The 18,139-nt window shown below is 37.9% G+C and overlaps 1 protein-coding gene across 5 annotated transcripts in view; it reads left to right on the top strand.

Moving 5' to 3' along the window:
* Positions 1-16,443, top strand: part of nrxn3b (neurexin 3b) — a 233,517-nt gene extending 217,074 nt beyond the window's left edge. For 4 of the 5 annotated variants that reach the window (XM_077018153.1, XM_077018156.1, XM_077018155.1 and 1 more), the window contains one exon: positions 8,802-16,443. In XM_077018153.1, coding sequence (XP_076874268.1) covers positions 8,802-9,754 — 953 coding nt within the window. In that variant the 3' untranslated portion in view covers positions 9,755-16,443. Of the gene's footprint in view, positions 1-7,081; positions 7,652-8,801 lie in introns of all 5 variants that reach the window. The other variant, XR_013133413.1, reaches the window with a different exon arrangement.
* Positions 16,444-18,139: the final 1,696 nt, after the last annotated feature.

Below are 18,139 nucleotides of genomic sequence, written 5' to 3' on the forward strand. Positions count from 1 at the left end.
GCTGCCCTCAGGCAGATGTTACCAACACCTCAAAACAAGGACAAACCGTTTTTCCGAGGGACAATTTATATAACAGGGCCATAGTGTGTAAATAGGACAGCTTATTTAATTCATGCTTATGCCCTGTATAGTTAATCATAGCTCTTAATCTGTTATTTAATATGTTTATATTTAAAACTTTTCTATTTGCACCAAGAGGGAAGAGGGACTGTAAACCACCTCTAAACTATATTAAATGTAAGTGTTATGATTTCTACGGGCAGGCATGACGCTAATGCAGGATAAATTTGAATTATTTACAGAACTACTAATAGAATACAAAACACAGGGAGTAAACTAAACACAGGGAAACACTACACACAAGGAAATACTATATTGATCACTAAACCATAGACAGCAGGGAAAATACAACGAATACAGACTCACTGACATAACTGGCTACAACTAAACAATAGACAGCAGAGAAAATACAACGAATACAGACTCACTGACATAACTGGCTACAACAGAAAACAACCCAGCGAAACTTAACGTATACAGGGAACAGACGAGCAAGACGAATGAGCAAACTAAAGCGTTAGACATGTTACGATTACTCTGTCACATGGCGAAACAGCGGGGAACACAACAACGAAGGAAACCAGGCTAACGGGAAACACATAGACAAAACTAAAGACAATGCTCTACTAAAACCAGAGGCAAACTCAAGGGCAACGTATAAAGGGGAAAGAAATGAACTAGAGGGGAACACGCAAAATCAAGCAAAGGGGATACAGGGAGAGAGGGGAAAACGAGTCAGGTATCACTCATGACTTACAACCAACGACTGACAATGATAGACCGGGCAGGGGCAACTAAATACACAGGACCAGGGAGGAGAAACAAGACACAGGTGCAACCGCTGAGGACTGGGCGTGACAGGAGGGAAACGAGAAAACAGGGCGGGGCTAGGGTAGACGACATGAGATTGGAAAGGAGGGTGGGGCTGGATGTGACAGTAAGAATATGTAAAAAATTACAAAATTATAAAACAGTATTTATAACTTATTTAAGTGGATCTAATATTGCAGTTCCTCAGAATATTGCACAAGATTTTTTTTTTTTAGATTTCTATGTTTACTTTATATAAACATATAGTTTTCAGCTTGCAAGCTACTTATAAGATGACCAAGTCAGGAAGATCTACCTTTTCAAGATTGCTTGGAGTGAGATTTGAACCTGGAGGGGGTGGTGAGTGTAAATTGTTGACGGGGGAGTTTGGGGGTGGTGGCGAATGTAAGTTGTTGACGGGGGGGGGGGGGGGGGTTGGGTTGCATGTGTCAAACCCTAGACGTCAGATTGGCTACCATGTATGTCAATCAATATACAACCGTCAGTGCAGATGGACGATAGCCTGTCATTCATACACTACTTTTTAATGCCATGCGATCTACCCACATTCCTTCGCGATCGACATAATGGGCATCCCTGGTTTAAGGTAATTGTGTTTGGGGCACAAGTTTTGTGTTTTGTTTTGCTGGTGTTGATAACAAGGTGGTTTTGTCCACACCAGTCTACAAAGTTCTTTGTGAGTTCCCTATACTCACTGTCGTCTCCATCACGGATATAGCCAATAATGGCCGAGTCATCTGATAATGTTTGTTTTATGATTACTCATGGATTTTAATTCATACGCAAGTCATGAGTAGTTCCAAAGATGAGCTCCGCTGTTTTGAGGGTTCTTCTCCTTCCCCTCCCTTAGCAACAGGGCTTAATTTGAGCCGGTTCCTGCCGGAACAGGATCCGGGAACTCTTTCATTTTGAAGGGTGCATTCCGGGAACTGTCTGCTTCGATCGGGTAACTGTCTGCCTCGATCCAGTAACTTTCAAGCCTACTAATAAGTCGGAAATTATAAGAGCTCCCCTATAAAGCTAGTTATACTTTTGCGAGTGACCGTAGCGCGAATCTCCACGAACAGTGCTTATAAGCGTTTATTCCCCCCCTCCATCAACAATTCACACTCGTCGCTGTTTGCAGTCCGGCATCGTTTGATTTACAAATTAAGCACTGCTTAGCAATGTTATCAGTGTAGTGTCATCAGACTATTTGATGATTATATAGATTGGCAAAATATTAACACAGTAATTTGAATACAGGCTAAAGAGCAAAGGAAAACAAGAAAAAGTCCTGTGGGGCACTGCAGTTAGTTATTAACAAAGAAAAGTAAGTCTTGTTAACTTTAATCAACTCTTTCCTATTGATAAGAAAAAATACCAATGAATCATTTTTTTATTTCCATGTGTTGCATTTTGGAAAGCAAAATGTCAGGCTAGACTCTAGCATATGGCTTTACCTTCATTGTGTCCAGATGCATTAAAACCATGTGCATCAGAGTAGCAATCACATCTTCAGTACCATTTTTATTCTGATATGCAAAACTTTGCAAATTTGCAAGTCAAAATTTCCTAATAGAGGTTAAAGCCACAGATCAAATGTTACTCTTCTTAGTGCATATTTTATTGGGAAGTGGAATAATGTGTGAAGATTTCCAAGCTGTAGGGGCAGTAAGTGTATCCAGTGAATGCTGGAATATGGGTTGCATCCCTGGGGATAATTCCTTATTGTATGTTTTTAAAATAAGAGCACTCATGGCTGGGGGATTTATTTACTTTAAGCTGTCCTGACCCACTGATCTACTTGTAATGCCTGGTGATCAGGCTGTGAATGAGGATCCATGAGCAGAGTATGCAGGCAGAATTCCTTTAATTCAAGGAATTAACAGAAACGACTGCGACGCTTTGTTGGTTGTTAAATTTGATACAGTGAGGATCATGTTCAAAAGAGTTTGAGAAACTGCTGAGACACCACATCATGTCTGGCCTACCAGTTACCCTCGACCCACTTCATTTTGCATACAGAGCAAACAGATCAACAGAAGATGCCATAGCAACAGCGCTCCATGCCACCATCTCCCACCTGGAACTGCAGGGACACTATGCCTGTCTGCTCTTCATTAGCTCTGCTTTCAACACCAAACTCCCAGACAGACTTTGTCAAACTAATGTACATTGGTCTTACTTACACCATCTGCAGTTGGATAAGAAACTTCCTCTCAGACCGTGTACAGAGAGTTACGGCTCTCCACAGCTCTCAGCATTAACACCGGCTCTCCACAGGGCTGTGTACTGAGACCACTCCTCTACACACTGTACACCTATGACTGTGTCAGCAGCCACTCAGACAACATCACAATCAAGTTAGCTGATGACACCACTCTGGTCGGACTGATCTTTGATGGCAATGAAACGGCATACAGGAAGGAGGTTCAAAGGCTAGTGGAGTGGTGCTCTGAGAACAACTTGGTCATCAACACCTCCAAGACTAAAGAACTGATTGTAGACTTTAGAAGACGGAAGCCCAACTTGTAGCCAATGCACATTGATGGACAGTGTGTGGAGAGGGTGTCCAGCTTCAAGTTCCTGGAGGTGTATATGGATGCAGCTCTCCAATGGGGTTCTAACACCTCAGCGGTAGTGAAGAAGGCGCGAGCGGCGCGAGGGTCCGCGCGGCGAAAATGACGTAATCGCTGTGGCTCCGCCCGTGCGCGAGAGGTCGTGCACCTCTCGAATTTTGTAACTTCGCGCGCGCGCGCCGCGCTTCAGCGCGATCGACAAAGTCATGTTTGCAGGGTTCATACACCTAAACAAGGTGGAATTAAAGCACTTGTACGGAACTTTCAAGGTCCATTTCAATATTTTTCAGCACGATAAACTTAATTAAGTTAAATATTAATACATATACTGAAAATAATTCGCTTTTTATCACATTATTTAATGGTTGTTTATTTTCAAAACGCTCAATCTTAACGTCTTCACGTTCTCTCATGTTTCGTCCTGGAATTACAAGAGGCTCGTATTTGTTAACGTAATTTCAACATTTTAATGTACTTTAGCCTAAATTCCAGCACTTTTCAAACCTGAAACACAAAGCAACATCAAAATGCGTCAGGTAAATGTTCATTCCCCTTTTTTTGAGCGGTGTTTCTTTATACTACCACATATCGTTTCGGACAACACTGCAAAGCCATATTTATGTTTGATGCCTGGTGTATATATACGGTCTCTGTAGCGTAAAAGGTAAAAATGTTCTTTCCCCGGTTTTGCAGAGGTTTTTTATTCTCCACTGCCACCTATCACCACCTATCATTTCGGAGAACACTGCAGCGACGCTCGCGACGTTCGCGAAAGTATAAACGCTTACACCGCTCGCGCAGGGTCGCGCGAGATGGGCGGAGTCGCGCGCTACGGTCGCTCGCGAAAGTATAAACCAGGCTTTACGGCTCTCCACAGCTCTCAGCATTAATCTCACGACTTACTAACGCGTGCAAACGAGATAATTAAGTATTACTTTATATAAAGCCAGGTTTACCTTCCTTGGGCAGTCAGTTCGCGAACATCCCTGGGATCTGCTTGCTTTGCTGTGAAAAAATAAACTTTGTTGCCACGTGTGAAAGGCGACATTAGTATCTCGTTCCCACGCGTTAATAAGTCGTGGCCACGCGTTATTATTTTTTTACATGATGTCACCTTACGGGCTCCGTAAAATATAGTAAAATCCATAAAAAAAATTTTTTTTTGACTGTCTTGTCAATGGATTCAATGTATGGAGCCAGATCTTAAACGCGAGAAGCCGCTTTCGCCATTCCAGATGGCTCAGTCAAAACCATTACGTCTTAATGAACCAATAAATACATCAGCGGCGAAAATGAGTGTAAAAATACCAGGGTTCACGTGTTTTTATTTTCTAACATGGGCTAAAGCACAGGGTAGACTCAAATGACAAGAGTTTACAACTTCATCTTCAACCTTTTCAGCCCTGGCGTGAATGTGATGCTCACACGTCCCTGGATTCACCAGTTACAACTACAGACACACTAGAAAAAAATCTTGTTTCTCATTTTATGTCACCGCTAACTACACAGGGTTGATGCGAACTAGGCCTATCTATCTACCTATTTATCACAAGAGTTTGTGGCTCTGACAGTGTTCAACGCTGTAGCGAATGGCAGTAGGCTAACCTTGATTTACCGCAAAATATGAAAACGATTGAAACCATTAATAACCCAATTGAATCCACTGGGAAATGTACGATCTGGTAAATGTACGATCTGGTAAATGTAGTGGTAAATGTACGATCTGTTAAATGTAGTGGTAAATGTACGCTATTCTGCCTTGTCCCCGGTGTAGATAGCACTAGGTCCTGCTTCTCGTCCCGCTTAGCAGTAAATGAATAACATGAATGAAGAACGTTCGTATGATTGAAACGCTATTTGGCCTCTATGAAGGTTCTGGGCGGAAACTGCTGGCCACTGTGTCATTGAAATAGCCAATTTCGGAAGTGCTCTGTTTGCTTATTAAGTCAATATGATAATTAAAATATATACATATAATCTCCCGACCCCCCCCCCCCCCCCCCCCCCCCAACAAAAAACTCATCGGATCTACACGATTCACGTAGGTCACCCTTGTCAACTTCAAAACAGCGAATTTCGCCGAAAGGTGACAGATTTTCATGCCTGTACAATACTCACTGACGTGTTGGAACAACATGAAAAATTATTTTTCAACATGAAAAACTATTTTCATTTATGAACCCAGAAGGATTAGGAAGATGCCATGGAGGCTCAAATGTAATAAAAGTGAAAACATATCTAAAAGAATATATATATATATATATATATATATATATATATATATATATATATATATAATATATAGTGAGTCCCCATTTTAACGACAGGGTTAGAGACTGAAAAGTCCGTCTTAAAGCAAGCAGTTCGTTTATCTAATTCGTTAGATATTCCTTAATCTTTATTACATTGTGTGGCATGATTACTGGTGAAACATAAATCTTAAGAAACACTGATTCATAATGAAACTGTCATCTTGTAAGCATTGCTACCAGTTTTTCTGTGGTAATGCTTTGGCCATGCCAGGCTGGGTTATTCGGGATGACATATGACGCCGTGTTTTGGGGGAAAAAAGAGCAGGAAGACACAGATATAAAGCAAGCTAAAGGCATTGTTCTATACATGGTTTCAGAATACCCCACATAATCATGAACATTAAAAAAATAGATTAGAGGGTAATGTTGAGCTTTTTTGTTATGCTTATTTAACCTTATGCAAAATGTTATATATACTCATAGCCATAAGATACATTATAATAATTATAAAAAAGTTATGCATACTAAAATGTCATAAAACATGCTTTAGCTGAATTGATTTATTCAGATAAGTAAAACACCTTTTGCTATCTTGTGGAATTTTTAATAAGCTGTGTACTTGTACCTGTAGCAAAAGGCTGTTGGTTGTCCAGTTTTTCATGTCATGAAATATTTACATATCATCAGTGAAAAAATGAATGATTCAGCAAAATCTGTAGGTTTATTGTTTTAAATTTAAACAGTAGCATTATTAATTACTATAAACAATTATATTTGTGACCTCGACTAGTGGGATTAACCAGTTCAGATAATGGATGGATGGATGGAATTATATCTTAAAATGCCAACAACCTGTTGCTCAGTGTTTTTCTATGATGCACATTTCAGTCTTCTTGATCCCAGCTTGCAGCACTGTTATTCTACTTTCCCTAAATGCAACTTTCTTAAGAGCATAAAATCACCTTTCTATGTCTAAAATAATAAATATATAGTATAGATTCCTTATTGTAAAATATAAATTTCATCCCATTCCAAATCAAATTGTTAGATAACAAGAAAGTTGTTGTTGTGATCACATTTTTACTCTTTAGTTTTACATTTTGTCTTGATTGTATTCAAAACCTTATTTGATTGGTTATTATTTCATTAAGGAAATGGAAAGCTAAAGTAATTCCTCATCAACATCTTATGAAAGTCAGCGTACTATTTCATACTATTTCGAGGTTTCCATGTTTGACTCAAAAATGTCCTTATGTTACCTACATGGAAGAGAAGTTGCAGCTAGGGTCAGTAAGACTATCAGTTTTAAGAGTGCTACTTTTGTCTTGAATGGGCATGTATATGCTCACTGTTTATATTCCCATCCCTTCCTTACAGCCAAAAGCTCTAATGCCGTCCGACCAGTTCGTACCACCTTTACACGGACATGGCAACTGATTTACACATTCACTTCCATCTATATAATTTCCAATCTACTTTGTTCATAGATCCCTGCCTTTCTCATGTTCTCCCTTTTTTCCTCATTCAGTACTGCTGTAATATGTGCAGTGGACCATTAAATAAAATCTAATCTAAATCTTAAATTTACAAGTTAAGCAAAAAGCCAAAAAGTCTCATTCAACACCTATTTCTAGATACTACACATTAATGCAAATTAGTATATGTAGATTATTTCAATTGCACAGTGTTGTACAGTGTTTTTATTTATTTATTCTTCAGAAAATGACATTTATCAAAAAAAAAATTGAATTTTTTTATGTCAACATGTGATGGGTTTGTTGTTGCCTCCCTGTATCATCATATTTATTTAGTTTATAATAAAATAACATTTATAAAAGTTAAATCCTTACAGACTAACCATGTCTATACAAAAGAATTCTTACAAAGTTTTTTTTTTTAATTTTTTATTTTTTCTTCCTGCCAAAATCATGCGGGCAATTAATTGATGTAAGTTACCAAAATGTTACCAAAATATTGGTTTGATTCATTAAAAAAAGATTTATGTTTTTTTTCTAATCCCTTATAAATAATTTACCTGTGCCTTTGATTTGAGACTGTACTGAGTTTTTGAAATGCATTTTTTTCCTCTTTCCTTTCGGTTTGCTGGTAAAGACTTGCGTTGTCTTATAGTGCCCTTTGTTTGTAAGTCTGAAGTGTAATCAGAAAGCTCTACTAGTGAGAGAGTTGAGCAGCTTCAACCAACATCTAGATGTTTTATTACTCTACATACTAAAATGTGAAAAATAACCTTTTTAATTATTTTTAAATAACAATGTTGATCATTTGGTTTCTACTGTGGTGATAACTGGTTTAATAGTCACAGTTTAGAATAAGCAAGACCTCTCTTGCAGAAAAAAGCCTGGTTTTGGTTTAAATTGCAGTGTTAGTGGTGACAAAGTATTTGGTCAACAAGACAAGACAAAAACTGAAGAAAACAAAACAAACATCAAGGTGTTGTTGAACTGTTATGTGACTTTTGTGGTTATGTGCCATTATGTTGGATACACAAGAAAATCAAAAGGCAAACAGCTTTGATTTGTATCAAAGCCTCAGTCTGTTATAAAGTTCTTGCATTTGTTTTCTGACTATAAAAATAAGGCAATACCTTACTTTTTTTAAGAATAGCATTGCTTCAAGAAATGTGAATGAATTACTAGATACTTTAATATCATTATTAAAATAGATTCATTTATTCTAGCTGAGGTCTAGGGCTATGGTGAATTTGCCTCAAATTAATCTTTTGTAAGTGTTTATGAATTAATGTTTTCTCTCTTTTTCTGGTAGTTCTAATCTACTACAGCAGCTGCTTAAGAGTAAAAGATTGTAAATGCCTAAACTTAAATATTCTTGTAGTGTAGCTCCTATTCTAGCAGCTCTGTTATAGCCTTTTGATGCAGTTTATAATATTGTCTTCTCATCTCTTTATGTTCTGGTCTTTGCTTCGTTTTAGTCATTGGTTTAGATTTTTATTTATTAATTGTTTTTTGTCTCATTTAATTTTTCTTTTTTTATTTTGTAGTGATTTTCTGTTCGTTTTAGAGTATTTGTATGACGGCAATCCACCACTAATTTGCTGTCTTTTTCTGTTGTTTTCTAGGAGGGGAATTAGTCATCCCCATTCTAGTTGAGGACCCCATAGATATTCCTCTTGTTTCCACTCGTGCCCCTTTCATTCCTCTCCCCCCAACCCTAGTCCCTATCCTCACCATTATTGAGACCACCAAAGAGTCCTTACCCATTGCCACTGAGCCCAGCGTATCTTGCTTGTCGGACAGAGGCAACGATATTTGTGATAATGATGGTGATGATGATGGTGAAAGCATGGTGATGTCTGGGTTTGGATCTGGGGAGAAGTACGACTCTAGCCTCCCCCCTACTGATGATGAAGATTTTTACACCACATTCTCCCTGGTAACAGATAAGATCTTGACCACATCGACCTATGAAGGTGGCAACAAAGCTCTCACACCTAATTGGGAGACAAAGGATTTTAAGTCTAGTGAGTCTTCTGAGGTAGACAGGACTGCCCCCATCCCACACCTGCCTGATGTCAGAAGCTCCTTAACAGCATTCATTACATCTGAGGCACCACATAAAATCCCTGCTGGTAAAATGAACAACCGTGAAATCAAACCCCTGCCAGATGTAGTGCTGCCCCCTCTGCCCACATCCGACCACGTGGATGGCACCAAACCCAGAGGTCCTCTCATCACCCAGACAATACTGCATAATGTCCCCAGTTCTCTGCCCACTGTACCAGGGATCAGGAGGGTTCTACATGGGGCCTCAGAAGTTATACGTGAATCCAGCAGCACCATGGGTATGGTGGTGGGTATTGTGTCTGCAGCTGCCCTTTGTATTCTTATCCTCCTCTATGCCATGTATAAGTACAGAAATAGGGATGAGGGTTCCTACCAGGTGGAAGAGACTCGGAATTACATCAGCAACTCATCACAGATGAATGGGACAGTAGTTAAAGAGAAACAGCAAAATTCTAATGGGGCTATTAACAAGAGACCAAAAGACAAGGACAAGGAATATTACGTATGAAATAAAGTTACAATATCAACATAGAAACTGACCTAAAACCTACAGTTTTGCAGTACTATACTGGGAGCAATTTCAAAGAAATTCTCAAAGAACTCAAAAATACTGAGTCTCAAGATGTTCCCAGGTATTGTGCTCTGAAGCACATTTGCCATGGTAAGCAAATTGGAGGAGGCAAACTTGGTAAACTCTTTTTGGTCATGAGGCATTCCCTGTGTAAAATATCCAGTTGTTACAATGTTATCCCCCAAATAACTTGCTAAGGAAAAGCATTTGGCATAAGAATACTAGGGCAAAGTGTCCATTGTAGCCCTGTACATTACAATAATGCTCATCTGCCATGTTGGACATGCATGTGAAATGTGTGTGATATAGTGCTGGCATCCTTGGAAGTGCAGTGGTAGGGGAGTCTCACAGCAAGCACAATGTGTCATAAAATCAACACATTTGCTTCTATGGTGAACATATTCTCAAGTGTTTCCAGAAAAAGTGGGAAGTGGCACATTTTGATGACTTATTTCATTATTTATTTTAGTGATTCATTTGTTTTAGGTTTCTCTTTATTAATGATTGTTGGGTGAAATGAAATTCAAATTTACTTATTCTGTTCACACATCTGCAAGATTTTATTTCCTAGAAGCAGATAAAAAACTGGAAATAAAACATGTTTGCCCTTTTATATTTGCATTTTATGCAAATGGTATCCAAGCCAGACTGGGAGATTTGTCAGATTTGGGATGGTAAAGGTGATCTCTGCTTAAAGACCTTGTGAAGACACAGGTGCATTTTGAGTATTTTATAAGGTATTTACTTTTTACAGATCTTTAAACATTACAGTCATATATTTTTGCAATTACATATACATATCATGGCACTGAACAAAATAAGCACATTGGTGTTTAGATCAAAATAACATTGTTCTTTGCTCTTGGAACATGCTGTCACATGGTATCTTACACATGGCTGTTTTATGTCCTCAGACCCTTGTCACCATATCCAATGTCCAAAGAAAAGCTCAAAATATTGTCAAAAGAGAAATTTGACAATATGAGGAATTTGACATTATTACAGAAGATTAATCAAATGTGCATATTTCATGTTATCACTATCAGCTGTGTCATACAATTACTGTTTACATATTTATTTACTCAAATATCATGTAAGCTAATATTAAATCTTTGATTTTAGCATTTTAGCTGTACAAACAAGATATTTGGCTGAACCAATTAAAATTTTGAAATTACAAGTTATATGCTAGGTTACATACTGTGCTGTTCAAATAACTTGAGCATTAGAGCCCTGGAAAATGTCAACTAATAGAAATAATAATACAAGTTTTCAGTTGTATCCCTCCCCTCCTTACTGGTACATTTTAATGGATACCTTTATTTTATTTTTAAGATGAAAAGAGCAAAAAATCATATTAAATTTATAATGCAGCTACATTTCTGAGGCACTTCAATTTTTACCTAATCTCTGATAGACTCTATGTAGTTTGGTTTGCATCATGTTTTGCTGATGTTCTACAGATTTATTTCACAAGTTTTGTGATGGTAGAATGTGTCTTTTTGTTACAGATTTTTACTTCCTGGTTGTTTGTCACCATATGTTGCAAAAGTTCAAATTTGTGTGTATTTTTTTCTTTTTAGTCATATTGTTTCTATTTTTTATTATTATCTTTGTTTTATTATTGTTCCTTTGACACACTATATCCAGCAATAAAATGTTCCCAAATGTTCTCAATATTAGTGTAATAGTTATATAGTGGTGGAGGTCAGGATGCAAGCAGGAGTTGTGTTTTTTTTATAGTAATATTTAATAAAAATGAAAGTGTTGGGCATAAGCACAAAGACATGTTTCCAAACTCAATAATATACAATAATACAAGTTCAGACACATAAGTGTAGACATCTTTAATCACCAGTTTATCGAACAATAACAAACCCAATAGGAAAGATATGGAGTATAAATACATAAAATAAATAAGGGAACCTAACTAGTCGTAGGTGATCCTGGTTAAACTAATGTGAGGAAAACAACAAGGAGGGTTTAGAAACACATTTACATTTATGGCAGACGCCCTTATCCAGAGCGACTTACATTTTTATACAAGTGAGCAATTGAGGGTTAAGGGCCTTGCTCAGGGGCACCTCAGTCATGGCCTCAGGCCTGGGGATCGAACCCACGACCCTCCGGTCACAAGACCAGTTCCCGACCACCAGGCCATGACTGCCCTCAAGGTGCCCACAAGGTGAGTGGTAAACATAAAGCATGCGGCTAATACAGTGACAGAAAGAAAAGAAAAACAAAAAAGACAGGACCACATGATGATCACCAACATGGAATGGAGGATGCTGGTGAGGAAACAGCTACAAGTTGCTATTCGAAAATATTAATTTGTTATTTTCAACCAACTTTGAAGTGTGTAAGCTTAACTATACCAATGAAAATGTGCTGAGAACATAGTTATTTATTCTGGAACACTGATGGGAAGGAAATTCCATGATTTGAAATTACAAAAAATTACATTGCTATTCCAGTGGCTGAGGGTACAAAAAAGCAGCTGTGATTGAGACAAGTCATACAAAGCAGTCCTTACCATGACAGACCTAAAACCTAATTTATAGCAATTTGATGGACTTGGTACTCCAAGTAAAGGTTGAAACATTTCAGTGTGTCATTTAAATTATTTCCAACTCACACATTGTTATATTCTGTGTTTTTTATATTTAAGCAGGATGCATTCTTCATTGTCTCCATTTGGGAGGAAGAGACACTACCTTGTTTGTAATGATCAGTATCAACCGTATCTGAGTAACTGAGTATCTGGGATCACCTATCAGTAATACCACACCTCTATAAAGAAGTTAAGACAGTTTATAGAACATCAGTGGGTAATCCAGTATCTCCGCATACGCTGCTGCCATACTGTCTGTCTGTAAATTTAATCTGTTAATAAACAAATTTTCTCTATTAACCCATTAATCTCATTGCTGTGGTTTCCTGGGGTAACCTTAAGATGTTTTTCAATCATCTTATTAAAACCTATATTTTAAACAATCCGTATCCAATAAAATGCATTCTGTAGTGAGGTAACCTACCTATGGGTAACCATCTGTTAACGATGGGTGAGGCAGGATGCCGAAGTGGAGGAATAAAGTTTCACACTGACGTTTATTTAAATTAGCTCAGTGCTTAGCAGCAACAACACGAACAACACCGCAGTAAGACACAAGTGCAACACATAACAGTAATGAGAGAAGCAACAGATGAATAAATGCCAGTAAATGAGGCACATGAGCAAAATGGGCCCCTCTCCCCACTCAGGACTAGGGTAGTCAGGTCTACTTTTCCCCACACTACCATATATCAGCAGAGCAGTCTGATAATTAAATAAAAACACCTAAAGATATAGAAGACATGATCTTACCACACAGACAAACACAGAGACCAGGAACAGGGCTGTAAACATACAATAGAACATATCATTAAACACACTGTAGGTGTGGGCCAAATTTGTTAAGTAATCAGTCTCGTTAATTTACCTATGAAATGGCAGAAGTCTAGATAGTATTAAATTTACTTTAGAAATAAACTTAATATAACTAGTCCCCACTACTTGTGGTCGACTTCCACAGCCCAGTTTGTTTGATAAACAAACTTTAAATCTGAAGGTCACAGTTCGACGGTGCAAAAAGCAAACCAAGCTCTCCTCTACAGCCATGAACACAGACAATATATGAGCTAGATGGGGAATGTTTTCTAATTCGATTTTCATCTTAACATAAATACCTGCCCGTCTCCTCGGCAGTGTATAAAGCGCTCGATAAATTCATCAACAGCAACACAGTTTATTGAAACCCTCCCTGACTTAACTGCTTTAGCCCACTCGCCATCCGATCCAGGAGAGTTAGATAGTCTAACCGACTACTTAGAGAATACCTGCAGATCAGCTCTAGATATAGTAGCTCCACTAAAATATAAAAAAGCTAGATCCAAAAAGCTCGCCCCGTAGTACACTGACCAAACTAGAAACTTAAAACAAATAGCACGTAAATTAGAGCGGAAATGGCGATCTACCAAATTGGAAGTATTCCACTGTGCCTGGAAGGATAGCATTATTGACTACAAACGGGCACTCGCTAAAGCATGCTCAGCATACTTAGCCTCACTGATAGAGAAAAATAAAAACAATCCTAGATTTCTTTTTAATACTATTTCTAAACTTACAAAAAATCAAGCAGGCACAGAACCTCAGATTCCAGTAAACCTCACTAGTAATGTATTTATAGATTTCTTTGATAATAAAATAGAGAATATTAGACAAAATATAAAACCCTTTATTAGCAATACAACTGGTATGTCATCTGGTTTGGTTGATATTGATTTAAATTACATACCGGGAGAAAAACTTGATGCTTTTCATCCACTCCCAAAATCAGAATTAGAGAAAATAATTTCTTCCTTAAATTGTACTACCTGCACACTAGACTCAGTTCCCTCAAAGTTATTAAAAGAGGTATTACCAGCTGTAACTGAACCTCTTCTAACTATAGTTAACTCATCCATTACAATAGGTCACATGCCCAAATCATGTAAATTAGCAATTATCAAACCTCTGATCAAGAAACCAAATCTTGATCCGACTGTGCTATCTAATTATAGACCCATTTCAAACACATCATTTATATCTAAGATCATAGAAAAAGCTGTTGCCCAGCAATTATGCCTATATCTGCATAGGAATAACACATTTGAAAAGTTCCAATCTGGTTTTAGGCCCCATCACAGTACTGAAACAGCATTAGTTAAAGTAACAAATGATCTCCTCCTTGCATCAGATCAAGGCTATGTATCACTGTTAGTGCTTCTTGATCTTAGTGCAGCTTTCGACACAATTGATCATAGGATCTTGCTAGAAAGGTTAGAACGCTGGGTTGGAGTCTCAGGCACAGCCCTTTCATGGTTTCAGTCTTACTTAACAAATCGCTATCAGTTTGTAGAGCTCAATAATATTTCATCCAAACGTACAATGGTTAAATATGGGGTCCCGCAAGGCTCCATCTTAGGACCACTATTATTTACATTATATATGCTACCATTGGGCACAGTTATAAACAAACATGGTGTCAATTTTCACTGCTATGCGGATGACACTCAACTTTACATATCAGCCAAACCCGATGACAAACTCAGTTTAGGAACAATTGAGGCCTGTGTAAGAGATATTAAATGCTGGATGTCTCTAAAATTCCTACAATTAAATGAGGACAAAACAGAAGTTCTCCTTGTGGGCCCTAAGGCCGCAAGACAGAAAATTCCAAATTTAATGCTTAATCTTGCAGACTATCCCATTACACCTGGCACAGTAGCCAAAAACCTAGGCGTCATACTCGACTCCGACCTATCATTTGATAAATATATAGATAATACTACTAGGATAGCTTTTCTACATCTCCGCAACATTGCCAAATTAAGAAATGCATTATCACAGGATGATGCAGAAAAATTGGTGCACGCCTTTGTTAGCTCTAGACTAGACTACTGCAATTCACTACTGTCAGGATGTTCAAATAGTAATCTAAATAAACTTCAAATAGTTCAAAATGCCGCAGCCAGGGTTCTGACCAGAACTAGAAAATTTCAGCATATCAGTCCAGTCCTATCAGCCCTGCATTGGCTCCCAGTTAAATTCCGTATTGACTTTAAAATTCTATTATTAGCATATAAAGCACTACACGGGCTTGCTCCTGAATACCTCCAGGAACTTATTTCCTATTATGAACCCCCACGCCCACTAAGATCACAGGGTGCTGGTCTGTTATTAGTTCCACAAATTAACAAGGTAACAGCAGGGGGAAGAGCCTTTTCTTATAAGGCCCCCCAGCTTTGGAATAATCTTCCTAAATGTGTCCGGGACTCTGACACAGTCACAATCTTTAAATCTAGGTTGAAAACCCACTTATTTAGTCTAGCGTTTGATAATTAATATCCCCCTTAGATAAAGATACAGATCTAGGGGTTCATAGACGAAGGGTTTTATGGTAGACTGGGGTGCTGGTGCTGTCATCCTGTCACTGCTCGTGGTCACTCAAGTTTGTTGACAGTGCAGTGGACGGATGCCATTGTCTCAGAATGCCCCCAAGCCTATATTACCTTCTGGTTCTGCCTTTTTTAGCTAGGCTGTAATAATTTAACTTAGTGCCGGAGTTGCTGCCACACTCCAGAAATGTTTATAATTTCACCTGTCCTGTATACGTCCTCATACAGAGCTAATTTTCCCTGTTTCATTTCTCCACATGGCTGCCCGCCTGCTTGAGGAATAATGAGATGAGGAGAGACAAGCGATCCACCCTGAGCCGGCCACCTCCTGCCTAACCGAATGCCTACACCATGATGGACATTATTACATCTTTTATATTCTGTCTAAATGGACATTATTGCATCTTTTACATTCTGTCTACATTCTGTCTATATTGTTGTTGTTGTCATGGTGACCGGTGTCGGCCAGAGGAGGATGGGCTCCCCCCTGAGTCTTGGTTCCTTTCCAGGTTTCTTCCTCATGCAAAAAACTAGGGAGTTTTTCCTTGCCAGTGTCGCCTTTGGCTTGCTCACTGGGGGCTAGGACTCGGCACTTGTAAAGCTGCTTTGTGACAACAACTGTTGTAAAAAGCGCTATATAAATAAAATTTGATTGATTGATTGATTGATTGATAATTCAGACATGGAATTGTTGGTCACTATATAACCCCAACTAGAATATAGCCAATCACACAAATAACTGTGATGCACTACACATTGCACTACACTCATTGTTCCTTTGTGCCATGATATGGCACGTATATTCTACAATTATAACCCAGCTAGCAAAAAATACATGTCCCAGTTCTGTTAAGCCTGACCATCAGCCGGATCTGGCTCAGATTAAAAATGAATGACAGTTTGATTCTGACCCATGTACTGCTCTCCATATCCCAACCATAGTTACCAGCACTAAGCCAGCACATTTCCAGCTGCTAGCCAGAACAATAATTATAGGGCCGGATATGGCCCACTTTTCGGCCTTCATCCATGTTTTTCCCAGGCTTTCTGCCATAATTTATTAATGTATGTAATTTACTTTACTATTGAGGCTAAAATGCTCATTATTCATGAATGAACTACTCATTATTACTACTACTACTAATAATCAGTGTTGCGAATAATGCCGTTAAAATAACACCCTTAGGTAATTTTGTCATTTTGTCAGTAACGGGATAATATAATGAATGACTTTTCATGTCGTTACAACACTGTTGACGTTACTGGTCATTAAAAGCGGTGCGTTACTATATATTGATATACTAACAGTAATGCGAACGGACCCCTGCCCAGGCTAGTGAGGAGTAACAGATTTCGATAGGTCACAGTTCTCGGTGTAACACCTGTTTAAGTTAACAAGTCAGTAAGCGATGGGCTAAGGCAGCGTTATGGTAGCCAATCAGAGCCAGTGTTGTTACACACGCGCCGAATCACACCAGTGACACACGACACAAACGGAGAAGAGGCAGAAATGGTGAGATAGGAGCAAGCCGAAGAAAAATAATAATTTTCAAGGTGGCGATATAAACATTATTTAAGAAAATACTTAAAGTTCCTGAATGTCTACCAGACTAGGTATATGATTTATTTAATTAAGAATAGTAGTTTTATTGTTAAGTTTACTTCTGTTGTGAACAAACCAGTTGTCTCAGTTTGAGAGAATTAAATTTGATAGATGTAAATGCACTTTATATAGTGTAACTGTTTACTTTTGCTTTTTTTTTTCCAAAGATTTGGGATTTTAAAGGATTTTATCCTGCACTGGTCTGTTGATGTGCAATAAATATAAAAAGTTTCTGACCTTTCTGATCTACTAATTTCAACTGACTGTGAAAACTGCTTTTTCAAAAAATCCTTATTCATTGGCATATAACTTTTTTTTTAACTAATGCAAATAGTTACCACTTTCCTTGGTAACAAGTTACTTTTATTATAGAGTAATTCAGTTACTAACTCAGTTACTTTTTTGAACAAGTAGTGAGTAACTATAACTAATTACTTTTTTAAAGTAACGTTCCCAACACTGCTAATAATAATAATATAATAAATTGGTATGCTTGAGAAGGTAAAACACAGAATTGTGCTGGAGGTGTCCAGGGCTGCAGATCTACACCCCTGCTTTACCAGGTCATATGTACTTATTAATATATCTTTCTTTGTTTAACCCTCTATGGCATGATTTCTTATTTAAGGAGGAAAAAATATATATATATATATATATATATATATATATATATATATATATATATATATATATATATATATATATATATATATATGGGATCTATATATATATATATATATATA

Source organism: Brachyhypopomus gauderio, chromosome 9, assembly GCF_052324685.1.
Source record: "Brachyhypopomus gauderio isolate BG-103 chromosome 9, BGAUD_0.2, whole genome shotgun sequence".
NCBI lineage: Eukaryota > Metazoa > Chordata > Actinopteri > Gymnotiformes > Hypopomidae > Brachyhypopomus > Brachyhypopomus gauderio.